Source organism: Lutra lutra, chromosome 1 (genome assembly GCF_902655055.1).
Source record: "Lutra lutra chromosome 1, mLutLut1.2, whole genome shotgun sequence".
NCBI lineage: Eukaryota > Metazoa > Chordata > Mammalia > Carnivora > Mustelidae > Lutra > Lutra lutra.
In genome coordinates, this window is record NC_062278.1 from 218958720 (window position 1) to 218971469 (window position 12750).

At 59.0% G+C, this 12750-nt stretch overlaps 3 protein-coding genes across 3 annotated transcripts; 1 reads left to right on the forward strand and 2 right to left on the reverse strand.

Moving 5' to 3' along the window:
- The first annotated feature begins 511 nt into the window (after window positions 1–511).
- On the forward strand, window positions 512–2859 carry PSPN (persephin). Its single transcript, XM_047709643.1, has 2 exons — window positions 512–2355; window positions 2443–2859. The coding sequence occupies exons 1-2, from the start codon at window positions 2223–2225 to the stop codon at window positions 2748–2750; spliced, it is 441 nt and encodes a 146-aa protein (XP_047565599.1). The 5' UTR covers window positions 512–2222; the 3' UTR covers window positions 2751–2859.
- A 158-nt stretch (window positions 2860–3017) lies between these two features.
- ALKBH7 (alkB homolog 7) lies at window positions 3018–4664 on the reverse strand. Its single transcript, XM_047709559.1, has 4 exons — window positions 4415–4664; window positions 3633–3806; window positions 3421–3545; window positions 3018–3247 (listed from the first exon to the last, which is right to left on the reverse strand). The coding sequence occupies exons 1-4, from the start codon at window positions 4616–4618 to the stop codon at window positions 3085–3087; spliced, it is 666 nt and encodes a 221-aa protein (XP_047565515.1). The 5' UTR covers window positions 4619–4664; the 3' UTR covers window positions 3018–3084.
- Window positions 4665–6928: 2264 nt separating this feature from the next.
- CLPP (caseinolytic mitochondrial matrix peptidase proteolytic subunit) lies at window positions 6929–12516 on the reverse strand. Its single transcript, XM_047709441.1, has 6 exons — window positions 12289–12516; window positions 12113–12184; window positions 11484–11580; window positions 10453–10640; window positions 9401–9506; window positions 6929–7296 (listed from the first exon to the last, which is right to left on the reverse strand). Exons 1-6 carry the CDS (start codon window positions 12472–12474, stop codon window positions 7124–7126), a joined length of 822 nt encoding a protein of 273 aa, XP_047565397.1. The 5' UTR covers window positions 12475–12516; the 3' UTR covers window positions 6929–7123.
- Between the last annotated feature and the right edge of the window lie 234 nt (window positions 12517–12750).

Genomic DNA, 12750 nt, shown 5'->3' on the forward strand with positions numbered 1-12750 from the left:
GGCTTCCTTTTCAGATCACCTCGCCTCTAAGGCCTTTGATCCCTTCTCTCACGTTTTTGTTTCAAGCATCTGTCTTGTTCTGGTCTCTGCCAGACGCCTGATTCCTTACCTGATGCCGCCGCACGATTGACTGTCGTGCTGTAGAACTTCGAATGGGGACCTGAGGCCGCCTCTGGGGCTTTGGGGGGGCTGCTGGGCAGTCAGCTTTGCAGGCAAATCCGCCGATGCTTTTGCCTTCGCTCCCACCTCCCACAGTGGTGGCCCAGGAGCCCTGGGCTGAGCCCGTGTTAGGTGGCTCTCAGCCGGTGGCCTCTCTCCCAAAGAGGCCCCGAAATCCCAAGCCCTTTTGTTGCTGCTGTTGGCCCCTGAGCCCTATTTTTCAGCTTTCCAGCGATGTTTCTAGGGCTCCCCATATTTCTAATGACTCCATTATATTTCTATTTTATCTCGCATTGCCAGTGTCCTGCCGAGGGAAGGTTTTTTGAGTTTGTGGACAGTTTCAGTGCTGGAAATGGAATTTGGCTGCTGGCGCTCCTTCTGAACCCGTTCTGTGTGATCCGGCTGGGGGCGGCGGGCGGGGAGGATGTGGGGCTTCTGTCTTGCTCGAGGCTGGATGCTAGGTGGAAAACTTCCCCACCCAGTTCCACAGGCCCTTGGCTGCCGAGCAGGGATGCCAGAGATGACAGGCTAATTCCTAGGAATGTCCCAGGTCTGTCCAGCCTCCCTCCTCATCCTTCTGCCAGGTCTTTTCGGGGGCGGCAGGAAAGCAGGGTTGCCCTGGCCTGACGATTTGACCCCTGGCCTCCCTGCCATGCGACGGAGGGCTAAGGCCCTGGTGGCTAGGAGCCAAGGGCCTTCTGTGCGGCAGGATCTGGCTTCGAATGTGACTTTGGACAAGTGACCGTTGTCTGAAGGTGGTCTCAGCAAGTGCCACAGTAACCACACCAGCAAGACGCAGACGGAGTCGGGGTCCGTCCCCAGTTCTGCTCACATGAAAAGCCCACAGCGGTTCCCGAACCCATGTTTCTCTGCTCACCAGTGCAGGACAAATTCCTGAGCCGGGGTTTTCTGGGGAGGAGAGAGGGGGTTGGCTGTTTCCGGAGAGAAGGCTCCCCCACCGTGGGTTTGTACCCCTCCCCGGCAGCCTGGGATGGGGACCTGTGTCGCATGCATACCCCCAGCCATGGGTAAACATGCTGGTTTCTGCTGTCCCCCACCCCACCCCCAGGGCTGCAGGCTCCTACCTGAGCTCCCACCCGGTCTGACCTCCGTGAGATCGAGCAGCTTTTCAAGCGCTACCCAGGTTCTTCGTGCTTCTGAGGCCTCAAAGCAGGCTTGCCCTCCCAAGCTCCTCAGGCAGCGTGTCCCACGCTAAACGTGCCACCTGTCCTCAGAGCCTCGTGTGGGAAGGACCTGGGTTAGCCCCCTTTCACAGGTGAGGGAGGGCCTCCTTTCCCTGAGGTCACAGGGGCATGGAAGTCACTGGAAAATTCTGCTGCGTCTCAGAACCAGCGGGTGTAACTGCCCCTCCTGCCCTAACACTGGGAGGAGGCTGAGGTCCCTGGGACCTCAGGTGGGCCTTCTAGAGACAGGAGTCCCTGCAGGGTGAGCTTCCTAGCCTCGTGTTCTGGTTCTTGGCTGTACTCCGGCCTCTCCCTTTTCCTGTTTTGACGCCGGCTGGGACAGGCCCGGAGACAGAAGCGTGAAGCCTTAATCCTCCAGGTGACAGCTCGGCTGGCTACCTGCTGACCTGTCCCCTCCCCCCCCCCATCCCGCTCTACCTGGTGCACAGTGTGGGGACTCCAGACCCCAGGCACCCTGAGTGGGGATGGGGTCCCACTGGTGGGCTCTCAGTGGCCCGTCCAACTTCTTTCCAGAAGCAGGTGGGGCAGGGGACCCCGTGGCCCGCCCTGAGTTCGGCTCTGGCTGCCACAACACTCGTAAATCAGGGGTGAAGGGGGTTTCGGAAACGGGTCTGTGGAATGTCTGGATGGGGCGGGGAGCGGGTGAACGCTTAACTCTTGGAGGCACAGCGGTTTGGGCAGAGGAACCAGTCGGAAGACATAGGACAGTGTGTGCTGCGGGACATGGGGGTCATCCTGTGGTTACAGCAGCGGCAGCGAAGAGGTGATTCCACCCCCCACCCCCACCTCGGCCCTGCCTTGGCAGTGGGATAAATTGAGGGAACGAGGCCTCCCCACCATCAGGACCCACCTGTCACTATGGGCATAAGACGCGTCCTGCTCTGCTCTCTGCTGCTCCTATCGCTGTGGCTGGGCCTCACCGGGGGCCCTGGTGTTTGGGGGGCTCCGGTGGCAGAGGAAGAGCTCCGAGGGACCCCAAGGCTGCAGCTGGGTAAGGACACCCTGGACCCCATGTGACTCCCTGACTCCCTCCCGCCCAGACCCCACTAGCTGTCAGCTGCCCCTCTGTCCTCCGCAGGGGCCCGCCCGCGCCGAGCCCTGGCCACCCCGTGCCAGCTGTGGAGCCTGTCCCTACCCGTGGCCGAGCTGGGTCTGGGCTACGCGTCAGAGGAGACGGTCGTCTTCCGCTACTGTGCAGGCAGCTGCCCCCGTGATGCGCGCACCCAGCATGGCCTGACGCTGGCCCACCTGCGGGGCCAGGGCCGAGCCCACGGTGGGCCCTGCTGCCGGCCCACCCGCTACACTGATGTGGCCTTCCTTGACGACCGCCACCACTGGCAGTGGCTGCCCCAGCTCTCGGCGGCCGCCTGTAGCTGTGGCGCCTAAGGACGCCTGGCCTGGGGCCCCCCGGAGGCTCCTGGAGGAGCTCTGCTGACTTATTTATTGGAGACCAGAGGGGAGGCGTGCCGGGCAAGGAGCATAATAAAGGAACTGCCGCCGCATGACTGTGTTCAGTGCATGATTGTGTTCAGCCCGAGTGCGCCTTGCCCCGGCCACCTCAGCTCCCAGAGTGGGGAGGGGCTGGGGGAGGGGGGTTCCTGGGCTTCCCTGGCCCCGCTCAGCCCCTGAGAACAGCCAGTGCAAGGCAGGCCAGTCTGTCCACACTCCAACTTTATTCACCACATGGGGTCTCTGAGAAGCTGGGGAAAGGGCCGGGGATTCAGCAGGCTGGGGGCGGCTGCCCCCGCTCCCCGAGTCCCATCCCTTCAGGGAGGGAGCGGCAGATCACAGAGATGCGTCGGCCCCGGGGAACCCGACGCGCCCCAAAAAAGGACTCTTCATCCCGAAGAATCTCATGGGAGAAGTCATAACGGGCTGAGCCCCTGCAAGAGAAAACAGGCTGTGTCTGGATGGGGTGAGGGCGGCCCTGCACCAGGTGGCCTGCCTGCCACAGGGGAATGCTCGTGTCTGCTGGGAGGGCTGAAAAAGAGAAACATGCTAGGTGGACATCTGAGGAGTTACTAGGGGGAATGGGGGCCCCTTGGCTGGGCAGTACCTAAGGATGTAGAGGGAGCCTGGCTCCAGCAAGAGTTCCAGCCACTCCCCTGGCTCCTGGGTGTGCACCAGCCGCATGACGCTGGGAGATAGTAGGGACAGACCAGCGATGGTGGCTCCACAGAACTGGAAGAGCGGGCATGGCGGCCAATCAACCTCTGGCCAATCAACCCCACCGGCTCATCCCCATCCAAGGCTCTGGCCTCTGCCCACCTTGATGCTGTCCACGTGCGGCTTGATGTAGCCCCGAGGTTCCAGGTCCAGCACATGCACTGGGGACAGCAGGGTCTGGCCAGGGCTAAAGGCGGCTGCTTGCACGCGCTGCAGGATGGCCCGGCTTGCCTCGGACCAGCGTGACTTTTCTGTCTCTCGGAAACCGTGGATGGCCTGCACAGAGAGCTTCTGTCAAGCCAGGAAGCTCGCAGAGGGAACAGGGAAACTGAGGCACGGGTGGGGGGGGGTGGGGGGAGGGCAGAGTGCAAAGAACTGGCTTTCCCAGCATGACCCTTGACACCACCCTCAACTTATCACCTTGGTCCTACCTACCCTAAGATCCTGGGTCTCAAACCCCAACCCCTGTCCTACTAGGCCCGGCCTCACTCCTCTGTACCTGCCTTCAGGTTCCAGTTCAGTCCCAGAGCTTGTCCCCAGTGCTGGTCCCACCGAAATGTTCAATTTTGTTTGTCTCCGCCCACAACTGATTCACTCAAGTCTTCTGTCTCCGCCCCCAACCAATGAACCTCCCTCTTCTCGCTCCACACCTGTTTCGGCTCCTAACCTTGCTCCTGTCCCCCACACACCCCAGAGTTCCAGGTCAGGGATCCAGCTATGGCCAAGCCCTCATCTCCGCCCGCAAAGGCCCTGGGCATCAAGACCCCGCCCCAAACCGTACCCCTCTACAACCCAGCGCTCCACCCCGGTGCCGACCTCTAACGCCGCAGGCCCCGCCCCCACCGTAGCCCCGCCCCGCGCGCCCCCAGCGCCGCCGGCCTCACCGCGTCCCAGTGGTCGTATTCGTAGCGGCGGCGGCGCAGCTCGGTCTCCAGCTCACAGCTCAGCGTCTCCTCCTCGGCCGCGCTTAGGAAACCCGGACGCACCACGGCCTCGTCCCGAAGGCGGCTCAGTACGGCCGGGCTCGATCCTCGAACCCAGCCGGGTACCGGCAGCTTCCCCAGCGCCAGCCGCCCACTCCCGGCCATAACCCCGGGGCCGGGTCGTGAAAGCTGTCGGAGTCAGGGCTACGCCCCCGCCCCGGAGCCATTGGCTGTGGCCTCACGGAGTCCCTCCAATGATTGGCCTTCCCCAGAGCCCCGCCCCCCTGGCCAAAGGCTACTGGCTGCTGCTCAGCTCCCCTTCTCAAGCTATTGGCACCCCAGAGAACCCGCCTCCTTTCCCGCGCTGTGGGCGCAGTGGGCGCCGTAGACGGTGGCGGCCGGGGGCGGGGCTCAACGGCGGAAGGTGCCTAGGGCGTGACGTCAGGGGCTGTAGGAGGATTTGGGCCAAGGCCCGGGTTGTGGGGTCGGCCAAAACTTTAGATTGAGGGAAAAGTCCGCTGAGAGGAAGGGGTCAGGGGCACGGGGTCCAGGGGAGTGACATCAAGGCCATGATGTCAAGGTAGAGGTTGGGGTCAAAGTTTGAAGCCAAGCATCACCTGTTCCTGCTCTCGTCTGCGTCATCCCTACCTGTGTACAAACGGCCTGGCTCCCACCTTATAAGTAAAAAGCAAACCCCAAAACCCTTCTCTTGCTTTAAGGGTAGGATTGACATAGCACCACTTTGCAGCCTTTACTGGAATATTTAGTGATCTAGACACGGATCGTCATCAGCCCCTAACGTCACAAAATGAGGGACCACGACCCTTTGGGGGCCTTCTGATGGACGGACACACCTCCACTTAAGAGGCCATTTGCCAGAAAGCGGAATCTGAACCCGACCAGACTTGTCTAGGTTTATACGTCAAGTCACAGGAAATATCAAGGACAGACAGAGGTCACAGCCGGTCCTGATCCCATCATCAAAATTCAGATGGGAAGTCCACAAGACCAACGGCTGAATTTCAAGGAAAGAGAAGAAAAAGAGGGAGAGATTGAGAGAGAGATGGAGGAGAAAACCCGCAGTTAAAAGAGGCTTCGGGAAGCATCAGTCAGTTGCAAGATATGCGCCTTACCTGGAGGGGGATTCGAACAAACTAGTAACATAGAGGCAACTGGGGAGATGTGCACACTGGTTGGATTTGGGATGATTTTGTTTTTGGGGGGATGGGGTTTTGCAAACGGTATTTTGGTGGCCTTTTTAAAGATTTATCTTTTTAGAAATGCATGTTTAAATATTGACCCCACGATTCCTCCGGGGACAGCCACACATTCTCTGCTCTCCTTATACAATGACATTTCTTGAAAAATGTGTCGAGCTCCCATGTCTTCCCACCCCTTCCCTCTGGGTGTACGCCAGGCTGGCATTCAGCCCCTACAACCCTGAACGTGGGGTTCCCCTCATTCGGTCAGTGACTTCCGCTGTGCCGGATCCAGCAGGCGGTTCTCAGGCTGACTGCTAGTTTATTGACATACCCAATGATGTCTTTTCCATTTTCATTCTCAATCCTGACCCGATTCCCCCCCCCACCCCGGATGTCTGAGGCACATCAAGCACCAGAAGTAACATGTGTCCAAACTGGACTCCTGATCCCCTGCCCCCACACCTGCGCCTTCTGGCAGCCTTTCCACCCATCAGCTCTGCCTTTAAAACCTGACTAGAATCTGACCTCTCCTGGCCACCCAGCTGGGGCCACCAGCTTTCATCCGATTATTCCGAGTCTCCGTACTCATCTCCCGGTTTCCACGCTGGCTGCACTCCTCCCAGTACTCCGTGGGAGGCCACAGTGCTCCTGTTTTTTTGTTCTTCTCAGAACCCTCCGTGACTCATGTCCCTCTTTGCTCAGATCCATCAGGCCTTCTAAGCTCTGTCCTCCTTCCTTCCTGTTCACATCTCTGCCTTGTCCCCCCACCACTTCACTTCAGCCACGAGCCTCCTCGGGGGCCCTCCCACATGGCAGTCACAGTCCTGCCACAGGGCCTTTGCACTTGCTATGCCTGCTGCCTGGACTGCTCTGTCCTTCTCTTACCTTAAACCTTGTTCAAGCATCACTTTCTCAGCAAGGCCTTCACTGGCCACCCCACTGAAAGCTGTAACTCTCTCTCTCTCTCTCTCTCTCTCTCTTTCACACACACACACACACACACATTCTGCATACCTCTTTCCCTGGTTTTTTAAAACACTGTCTACCACCACAAGAGTAAGTTCTTTGAAGACAGGGAATTTTGTTTGCTTCAGGATATGTCGTGGTCTCTAGAATAGTGCCTGAAATATCCTTTCTGCTCAGTAGGGTTTGCTGCAGTTAGGGCTTGGAAGGTCAGAGCCTCAGGGCTGGGGTGAAGGCAGACGAGGCATCGTGCAGGGCACAGGTGTGCGTGCCACGGTGGAGCAGGCAGGGAAGGTGACACAGATGGGGCTCAAAGACTACAAAGATTTAATTGAAAATCACAGTGTCTCATTCAAGATACCTGCCCTGAGGGGCAGCCCCAAACCCAGAGTTCCTCTTGGGGCCCTTCCAGGCTCAGCAGCGAGGGGTGGGCAGGGCTGCAGCTCCAGCTTCTGACTAGGACCTGGCCTCCCCCGACTCTCCTCTGGAGGGTGAGGTCTGGCTCTCAGATGCTGGCAGGGGCAGGCTCTGCTGTCGTCACCGCCCCCACAGGCTCCTTCTGCACCAGCTCGGGCTCATCCTCACCGTCCTGGGGAGGGTGGACCAGAACCTTGTCCAAGATGCCAAACTCCTGGGCCTCCATGGGGCTCATGTAGCGGTCCCTCTCCATGGCCGACTCTGCCAGGGGAAGCAAGAGGCAAGGTGGGTGGGGTTAAAGCTGGAGACCTGGGGCCAGGTCGGGGGCCCTGTTCTATCCCTTCTTCGCCGGGTGACCTTGCCTTTCCCCTCTTGGTACCTTAGTTTCCCCATTGGTAAAATACCCATTCCATTTTTCATTTTTTACTGGTTCCTGATGTCTAATACACATCCAGATGCAAGTGGACAGTGTGAATTTCAGTGTGAATTTCACATACCCACATGGCCAGCACCCAGACTGAGACAGGGGCCAGCCCCAGATCCCCAGCTGACCCTGTGGGGAGCCTCCTTCCAGTCACTGACTCCTCTGGCCCAACAGTAACCGCTACCCTAATGGTGGCATGACGGCAGAGATAAGCATGCTTCTTTTTGTTTTTAAATATGTGGAATCAGAGTATTTACTCCTTTTTCCTACTTGGCACTCTGTGTCTGAGATTCAGCCCAGCTGTCGTGTGTCGCCATGGCCGGGTCTCTGTCGTTGCCTTGTGGGACTCCACGGCGTAAACTAAGCATGAATGCGCTCGCCGTGCTGCTGTAGGGCATGGGGGTGTCTCCCGGCGTGGGGCTCCCGCACACAGGCAGTCAGGACGACAGTCGGCACGCCCATCCGCAGCTTTGGTGGACATAAGCACCCACATCTGGTTGCATGCAGAGTAGGGGAACCGGGGCGTCTGGAGCCTTATGAGCCCAAGCGGGGGTTGTCAATGGCTTTCCTCTTCGCTCCCGCCCGCCGCGGGTGAGTGTTCCAGTTCCACATTCTCACTGGTGCCGGGTGTCGGGTTCTGGATGTTAGCTCCTCCGGTGGATTAAAATGGTATCTCCCTGGGGCCTTAACTGGCCTTTCCCTCGACTAATGATGTTCTTTTGTAAGAAACAGATGCGCAAGGGGTGCCTGGGTGGCACAGTGAGTTAAGCGTCCGACCCTTGCTTTCAGCTCCAGTCATGATCTCAGGGTCGTGGGATGGAGCCCCTGTGTCGGGCTCCACGGTCAGTGTGGAGTTGCTCCCTCTCCTTCTGCCCCTCCCACCATGTACTCTCGAAAATAAATAAATTGGGGTGCCTGGGTGGCTCAGTGGTTAAGTGGCTGCCTTCGGCTCAGGTCATGATCCGGGCTCCTGGGATGGAGCCCCGAGTCGGGCTCCTTGCTCAGCAGGGAGCCTGCTTCCCCCTCTCCCTCTGCCTGCTACTCTGCCTACCTGCGCGCTCTCTCTCTGTGTCAAATAAATACATAAATAAATAAATCTTAAAAGAAGAAAAAGGTAAAAAAAAATCTTAAAATATGTATATATATATGTTATGTGTGTGTGTGTCTGTGTGTGTATATATATGGGCAATTTTACTTATTTAATTTTGAGTCATCTCCACGCCCAACATGGGGCTTGAACTCCTGACCCTGAGACCAGCAGTCACGTCTCTCCCGACTGAGCCAGCCAGGTGCCCCTAATGATGTCATTTTAAAATATCGTCACTAAGATGATGAGTATCTTTTCTTATATTTCTTGGCAATCTAAAATATTCTTTTTTTTTTTTTTTTTAAAGATTTTTTTTATTTATTTATTTGACAGACAGAGATCACAAGCAGGCAGAGAGGCAGGCAGAGAGAGGAGGAAGCAGGTTCCCTGCTGAGCAGAGAGCCCGATGCGGGGCTTGATCCCAGGACCCTGGGATCATGACCTGAGCCGAAGGCAGCGGCTTTAACCCACTGAGCCACCCAGGTGCCCCTAGAATATTCTTTATTGAGGACAGTGTTCAAACCTTTGACCCGTTTTAAGGGAGTTTTATGAAGCTTCTGCAAACTGGTCTTTTTAAAGTGCTTAGGACAGGGGATTTCCATTGGAGGTTGGGGACACTGGGTGACATCCGGGGGCAGCTTTGGTTGTCGCAAACAGAAGGTGCTGCTGGCATCCAGTGGGTGGTGGCCAAGGACGTGGCTCCACGTCCCACAGCGGCCAGGACAGAGGATGGTCCAGCCCTGAGGGTCAGCGCTGCCAGGGTCGAGAGGCCCTGGCTTGGCACAAGTCCTGCCACACGTGTGTGCGTTGGTTAAAATAAAGGAGGGCAGGGGGCGCCTGGGGGGGGCACTCACCGATCACCTGCAGGCTCTGTTTGGTGTGCTTGGCGTAGATGCCATAGAGCTGCCTCTTGAGTTTCATGATCTCTTCTGCCTGGATGGCGATGTCTGTGGCTTGGCCCTGAGGGTACGAAGGAGAAGGTCACAGTGAGCATCAGCCACTTGCAGGGAGGCCGGAGAGGGCGTTCAGATTGGCGGAGCGGGGCTTTTCGAGGCCCACACACCCTGCAGCATCTTTGTCCCTACCAGGAAGGCTTCGTGTATTTTTATTTTTTAAGATTTTATTTATTCCTTTCAGAGAGAGAGAGATGGGGTAGGGGCAGAGGGAGATGGAGAAGCAGACTCCCCACTGAGCAGGGAGCCCCATGCGATGTGGGGCTCGATCCCGTGACCCCAAGACTGTGACCTGAGCCAAAATCAAGAGTCAGATGTTTAGCTGACTGAGGCACCCAGGCACCAGAACGCTTCCGGTGTTAACTGTATTTTCTGCACGTGGAGCCTCACCCCTCCCAGGGCAAGCAGATTCTGGGAGCCAGCGGACAGCTCCAGCTCCGCCATGAGTCTTCACAGGCAAACCAGCTGATCCCAAATGCGCCCCCCTCCTCCATGGGGCACGCATACTCAGGGCCACTGTCCCCTGCCTCCTTCCCCCAGGGCCCAGGCCAGACATGAGGCCATCCCCTATCCCCCAGAGCCCGCTGAGATAATTCAGATAGCCCGTCCTGAGCCCTGCGGGCCCTGCCTCACTGTTCCTTCCTGCAGAAACCACAGTAAAATCCCTATCCACCCCCCACCCCTGCTCTGTGCCTCCTGAGTGACCCTGGTGCTTCCCATGTGGGCAAACGTGACAGGGCAAGCCCCCCGCCCCCTCCCACCCCGGGAACTGTGAGTAACAAATGGTCTTTCCGGTGGCAGTCCTTTCCTGATCCGCTGGCCTCACCGTACGTGAAATCATTGTGAAACCTACACTTGCCAACACTGACACTCGCCCGTGACTTCCACCCAGTTGGTCCTTCTGTCCAGACGCCACCCCTGTCCCAAAGCAGCCTGTGTGGGCTGGCACTCACCCGGGCACCCCCGGAGGGCTGGTGGATCATGATGCGGGAGTTGGGAAGCGAGTGGCGCATGCCCGGGGTGCCAGCAGCCAGAAGCAGGGAGCCCATGCTGGCGGCCTGACCCACACACCACGTGCAGATGGGGTTCAGGATGTACTGCATCGTGTCATAGATGGCCAGGCCCGACGTCACCATGCCGCCTGCGGGCGGGGCAGAGTGAGCAGCGGGAGTGAGGGGCTTCGCCGGCCTCTACCCCCCAGCCTTCCCCTAGTGCGGCCCCTGGCCTTGGGGGGGGGCATGTGTAGAGGCAGCCCTTTAAAGCCCGGGTCACAAACGTGAATACTTCCGAGGGCAGGGAGGAGACAGCAACAGGTGACACGAAATAAATGGGGGAGAGGAGAGCACGTGCTCCAGAGCAAGCTGACCCTTACCACCCATGTACACGGGCCCCGGGGGGCCCAGATCTGTCAGAGTTGCAAGGGAAGGTGGAAAGCGGGGAGAGTGGTGGCTGAGAGGGACGCTCTGGAGTCAGCGTGTCCTGGCAGTGTGGTCTGGGTGACCTTGGGCAAGTTACCCAGCCTGCCAAACATAGTGTCTCCTCGCAGATGGGGGATCACTGAACCGGACCAACCACGGGCCGCTGCCACGAGGACCAGATGAGTTCAATGCCTACGAAACGCTTCAAGTACAGGGCACAGTTGGCGCTTGGTCGAGATGAGCTCTTCTCTTTTGGGAGGGGGTTGGTGCTGGTGGTGGCAGCTACCAATTTTAAAATATGCCGACCACCAGGTCAGGCTGGTAAAATGTTACATGTACGATCAGAGGCAGGCTCGGCTGCCGGTTTGGGAACCTAGACTTAAAAGCAAGGACCGGGCAACTTTTGGAGGTTTTGAGACAGTTTTGGGACTCTGAAGGAAGCTCAGCACCCTTTCTTCCTCCAGAGGGAGAACGTTCCTGATGGAAGTGGTGGTGGGGGGTCTGCCCCGAGTCACCTGGAGTGACCCAGGAAGCGGCCCTGGCCCCCGGGGGATGGCTCTGCTCACCAGGACTGTTGATGTACATGTGGATGGGCTTCTTGTTGCTCTCGGACTGCAGGAACAGCAGCTGCGCAATAACCAGGCTGGCCACGCTGTCGTCGATCTGCAAGTAAGAGGGGAGGGTGGGTGCGCCCAGCTGGAGGGCAAGGAGCAGGCTAACCCAAGCAACTGTGAGGTGGCTGGGGATGAAGTCAGCGAACACGGATGGGTGTCAGAGCCCAAGGAAGACGGTTGGGGAGGACTCAGCACCAGAGTGGGGAGATGGTGAGGGGTGGTAGGGCCCCAGGGGGTTGGGGCACAGGAAGTGGGGGGAGTCAGTGGGCTCAGGGCAAGGAAGGGAAGGGGTCAAGAGGGTCAGATGGGGGGATGGGGATCAGAGCCAAGAATGGGGAGGAGGGTCACTGGTGAGGGAGGGAGTCAGAAATCAGAGAAAAGCAGAGGCTGAAGAAGGGCTGGGGGTGGAGGATGGGGCCAGAAGAGGGGGTTGAAGGCTCATGTGCCCGGGAAGTGGGTGTCAGACTGGGACCAAGGCGGAGCCTTGGTGGGAGAGGTCAAGAGGTCAAGGGGGTTCGCGGAGGAGGAGGGGCGCATGGGGTCTGGGCAGGCGCAGAGGACAATCCCGGCAGGGCACTCACTGGACCCATGACACACACGATACGCTCCCGCAGCAGCCGCGAGTAGATGTCGTAGGCGCGCTCGCCGCGACCCTGTGGGAGAAAGATGGCGGTGGGGGTCAGAGACCGGCAGTGCCCGCGGCCCGGAGACCCCCGACTCCCACGCCGGGCCGAGTTCCCGCGGCCGCTGTACAGACCGTCTGCTCCACCACGATGGGAATGAGCGGGAGAGCCCGGGCCACCGTCGCGTGCAGGCTCCGCTGCAGGGCCAGGCCGGTCTTGGGCGTCCGCCGCGGGGGAAACCGGGCGGCGAGGCGAGGCCCCAGCACGGGGAACCTACCTGCCGCCACCCGGGCCCCCCCAACCAATATTCCCGGCCACATCCCGCCTCAGTCCGTCCCGGCTTCCGTCGATGGCGGAACTACAACTCCCGGCGTGCGTTGCGTCTAGGGCGCATGCTCACGGGCCGCCCACGTCCGGGGAGCGGGACCGGCATGCTTAGGGGCGGGGCGAGGGTGGAGCAGAGCCTAAAGGGGACGGTGGCGGAGGACACTCAATGAGTCCAGTTCTAGTGCCCTTCCCCATGAATTAGTTATTCCTTAACTTAAAGATCAGCCTCAGGGGCGCCTGGCTGGCTGAGTCTGTAGAGCCTGCGACTG

Bases quoted from the DNA above. Each gene is read 5' to 3' on its own strand.
- CLPP (XM_047709441.1), bottom strand. From the start codon at position 12,474: ATGTGGCCGGGAATATTGGTTGGGGGGGCCCGGGTGGCGGCAGGTAGG. The intron at 12,185-12,288 runs GTCTGTACAGCG...TTTCTCCCACAG, and splicing joins CCATCGTGGTGGAGCAGACG to GGTCGCGGCGAGCGCGCCTA. The intron at 9,507-10,452 runs GTGAGTGCCAGC...TCGTACCCTCAG, and splicing joins AGCCCTCCGGGGGTGCCCGG to GGCCAAGCCACAGACATCGC.
- PSPN (XM_047709643.1), top strand. From the start codon at position 2,223: ATGGGCATAAGACGCGTCCTGCTCTGCTCTCTGCTGCTCCTATCGCTG. The intron at 2,356-2,442 runs GTAAGGACACCC...TGTCCTCCGCAG, and splicing joins GACCCCAAGGCTGCAGCTGG to GGGCCCGCCCGCGCCGAGCC.
- ALKBH7 (XM_047709559.1), bottom strand. From the start codon at position 4,618: ATGGCCGGGAGTGGGCGGCTGGCGCTGGGGAAGCTGCCGGTACCCGGC. The intron at 3,807-4,414 runs GTGAGGCCGGCG...CTCTCTGTGCAG, and splicing joins AATACGACCACTGGGACGCG to GCCATCCACGGTTTCCGAGA. The intron at 3,546-3,632 runs GTGGGCAGAGGC...CCGCTCTTCCAG, and splicing joins CGCACGTGGACAGCATCAAG to TTCTGTGGAGCCACCATCGC.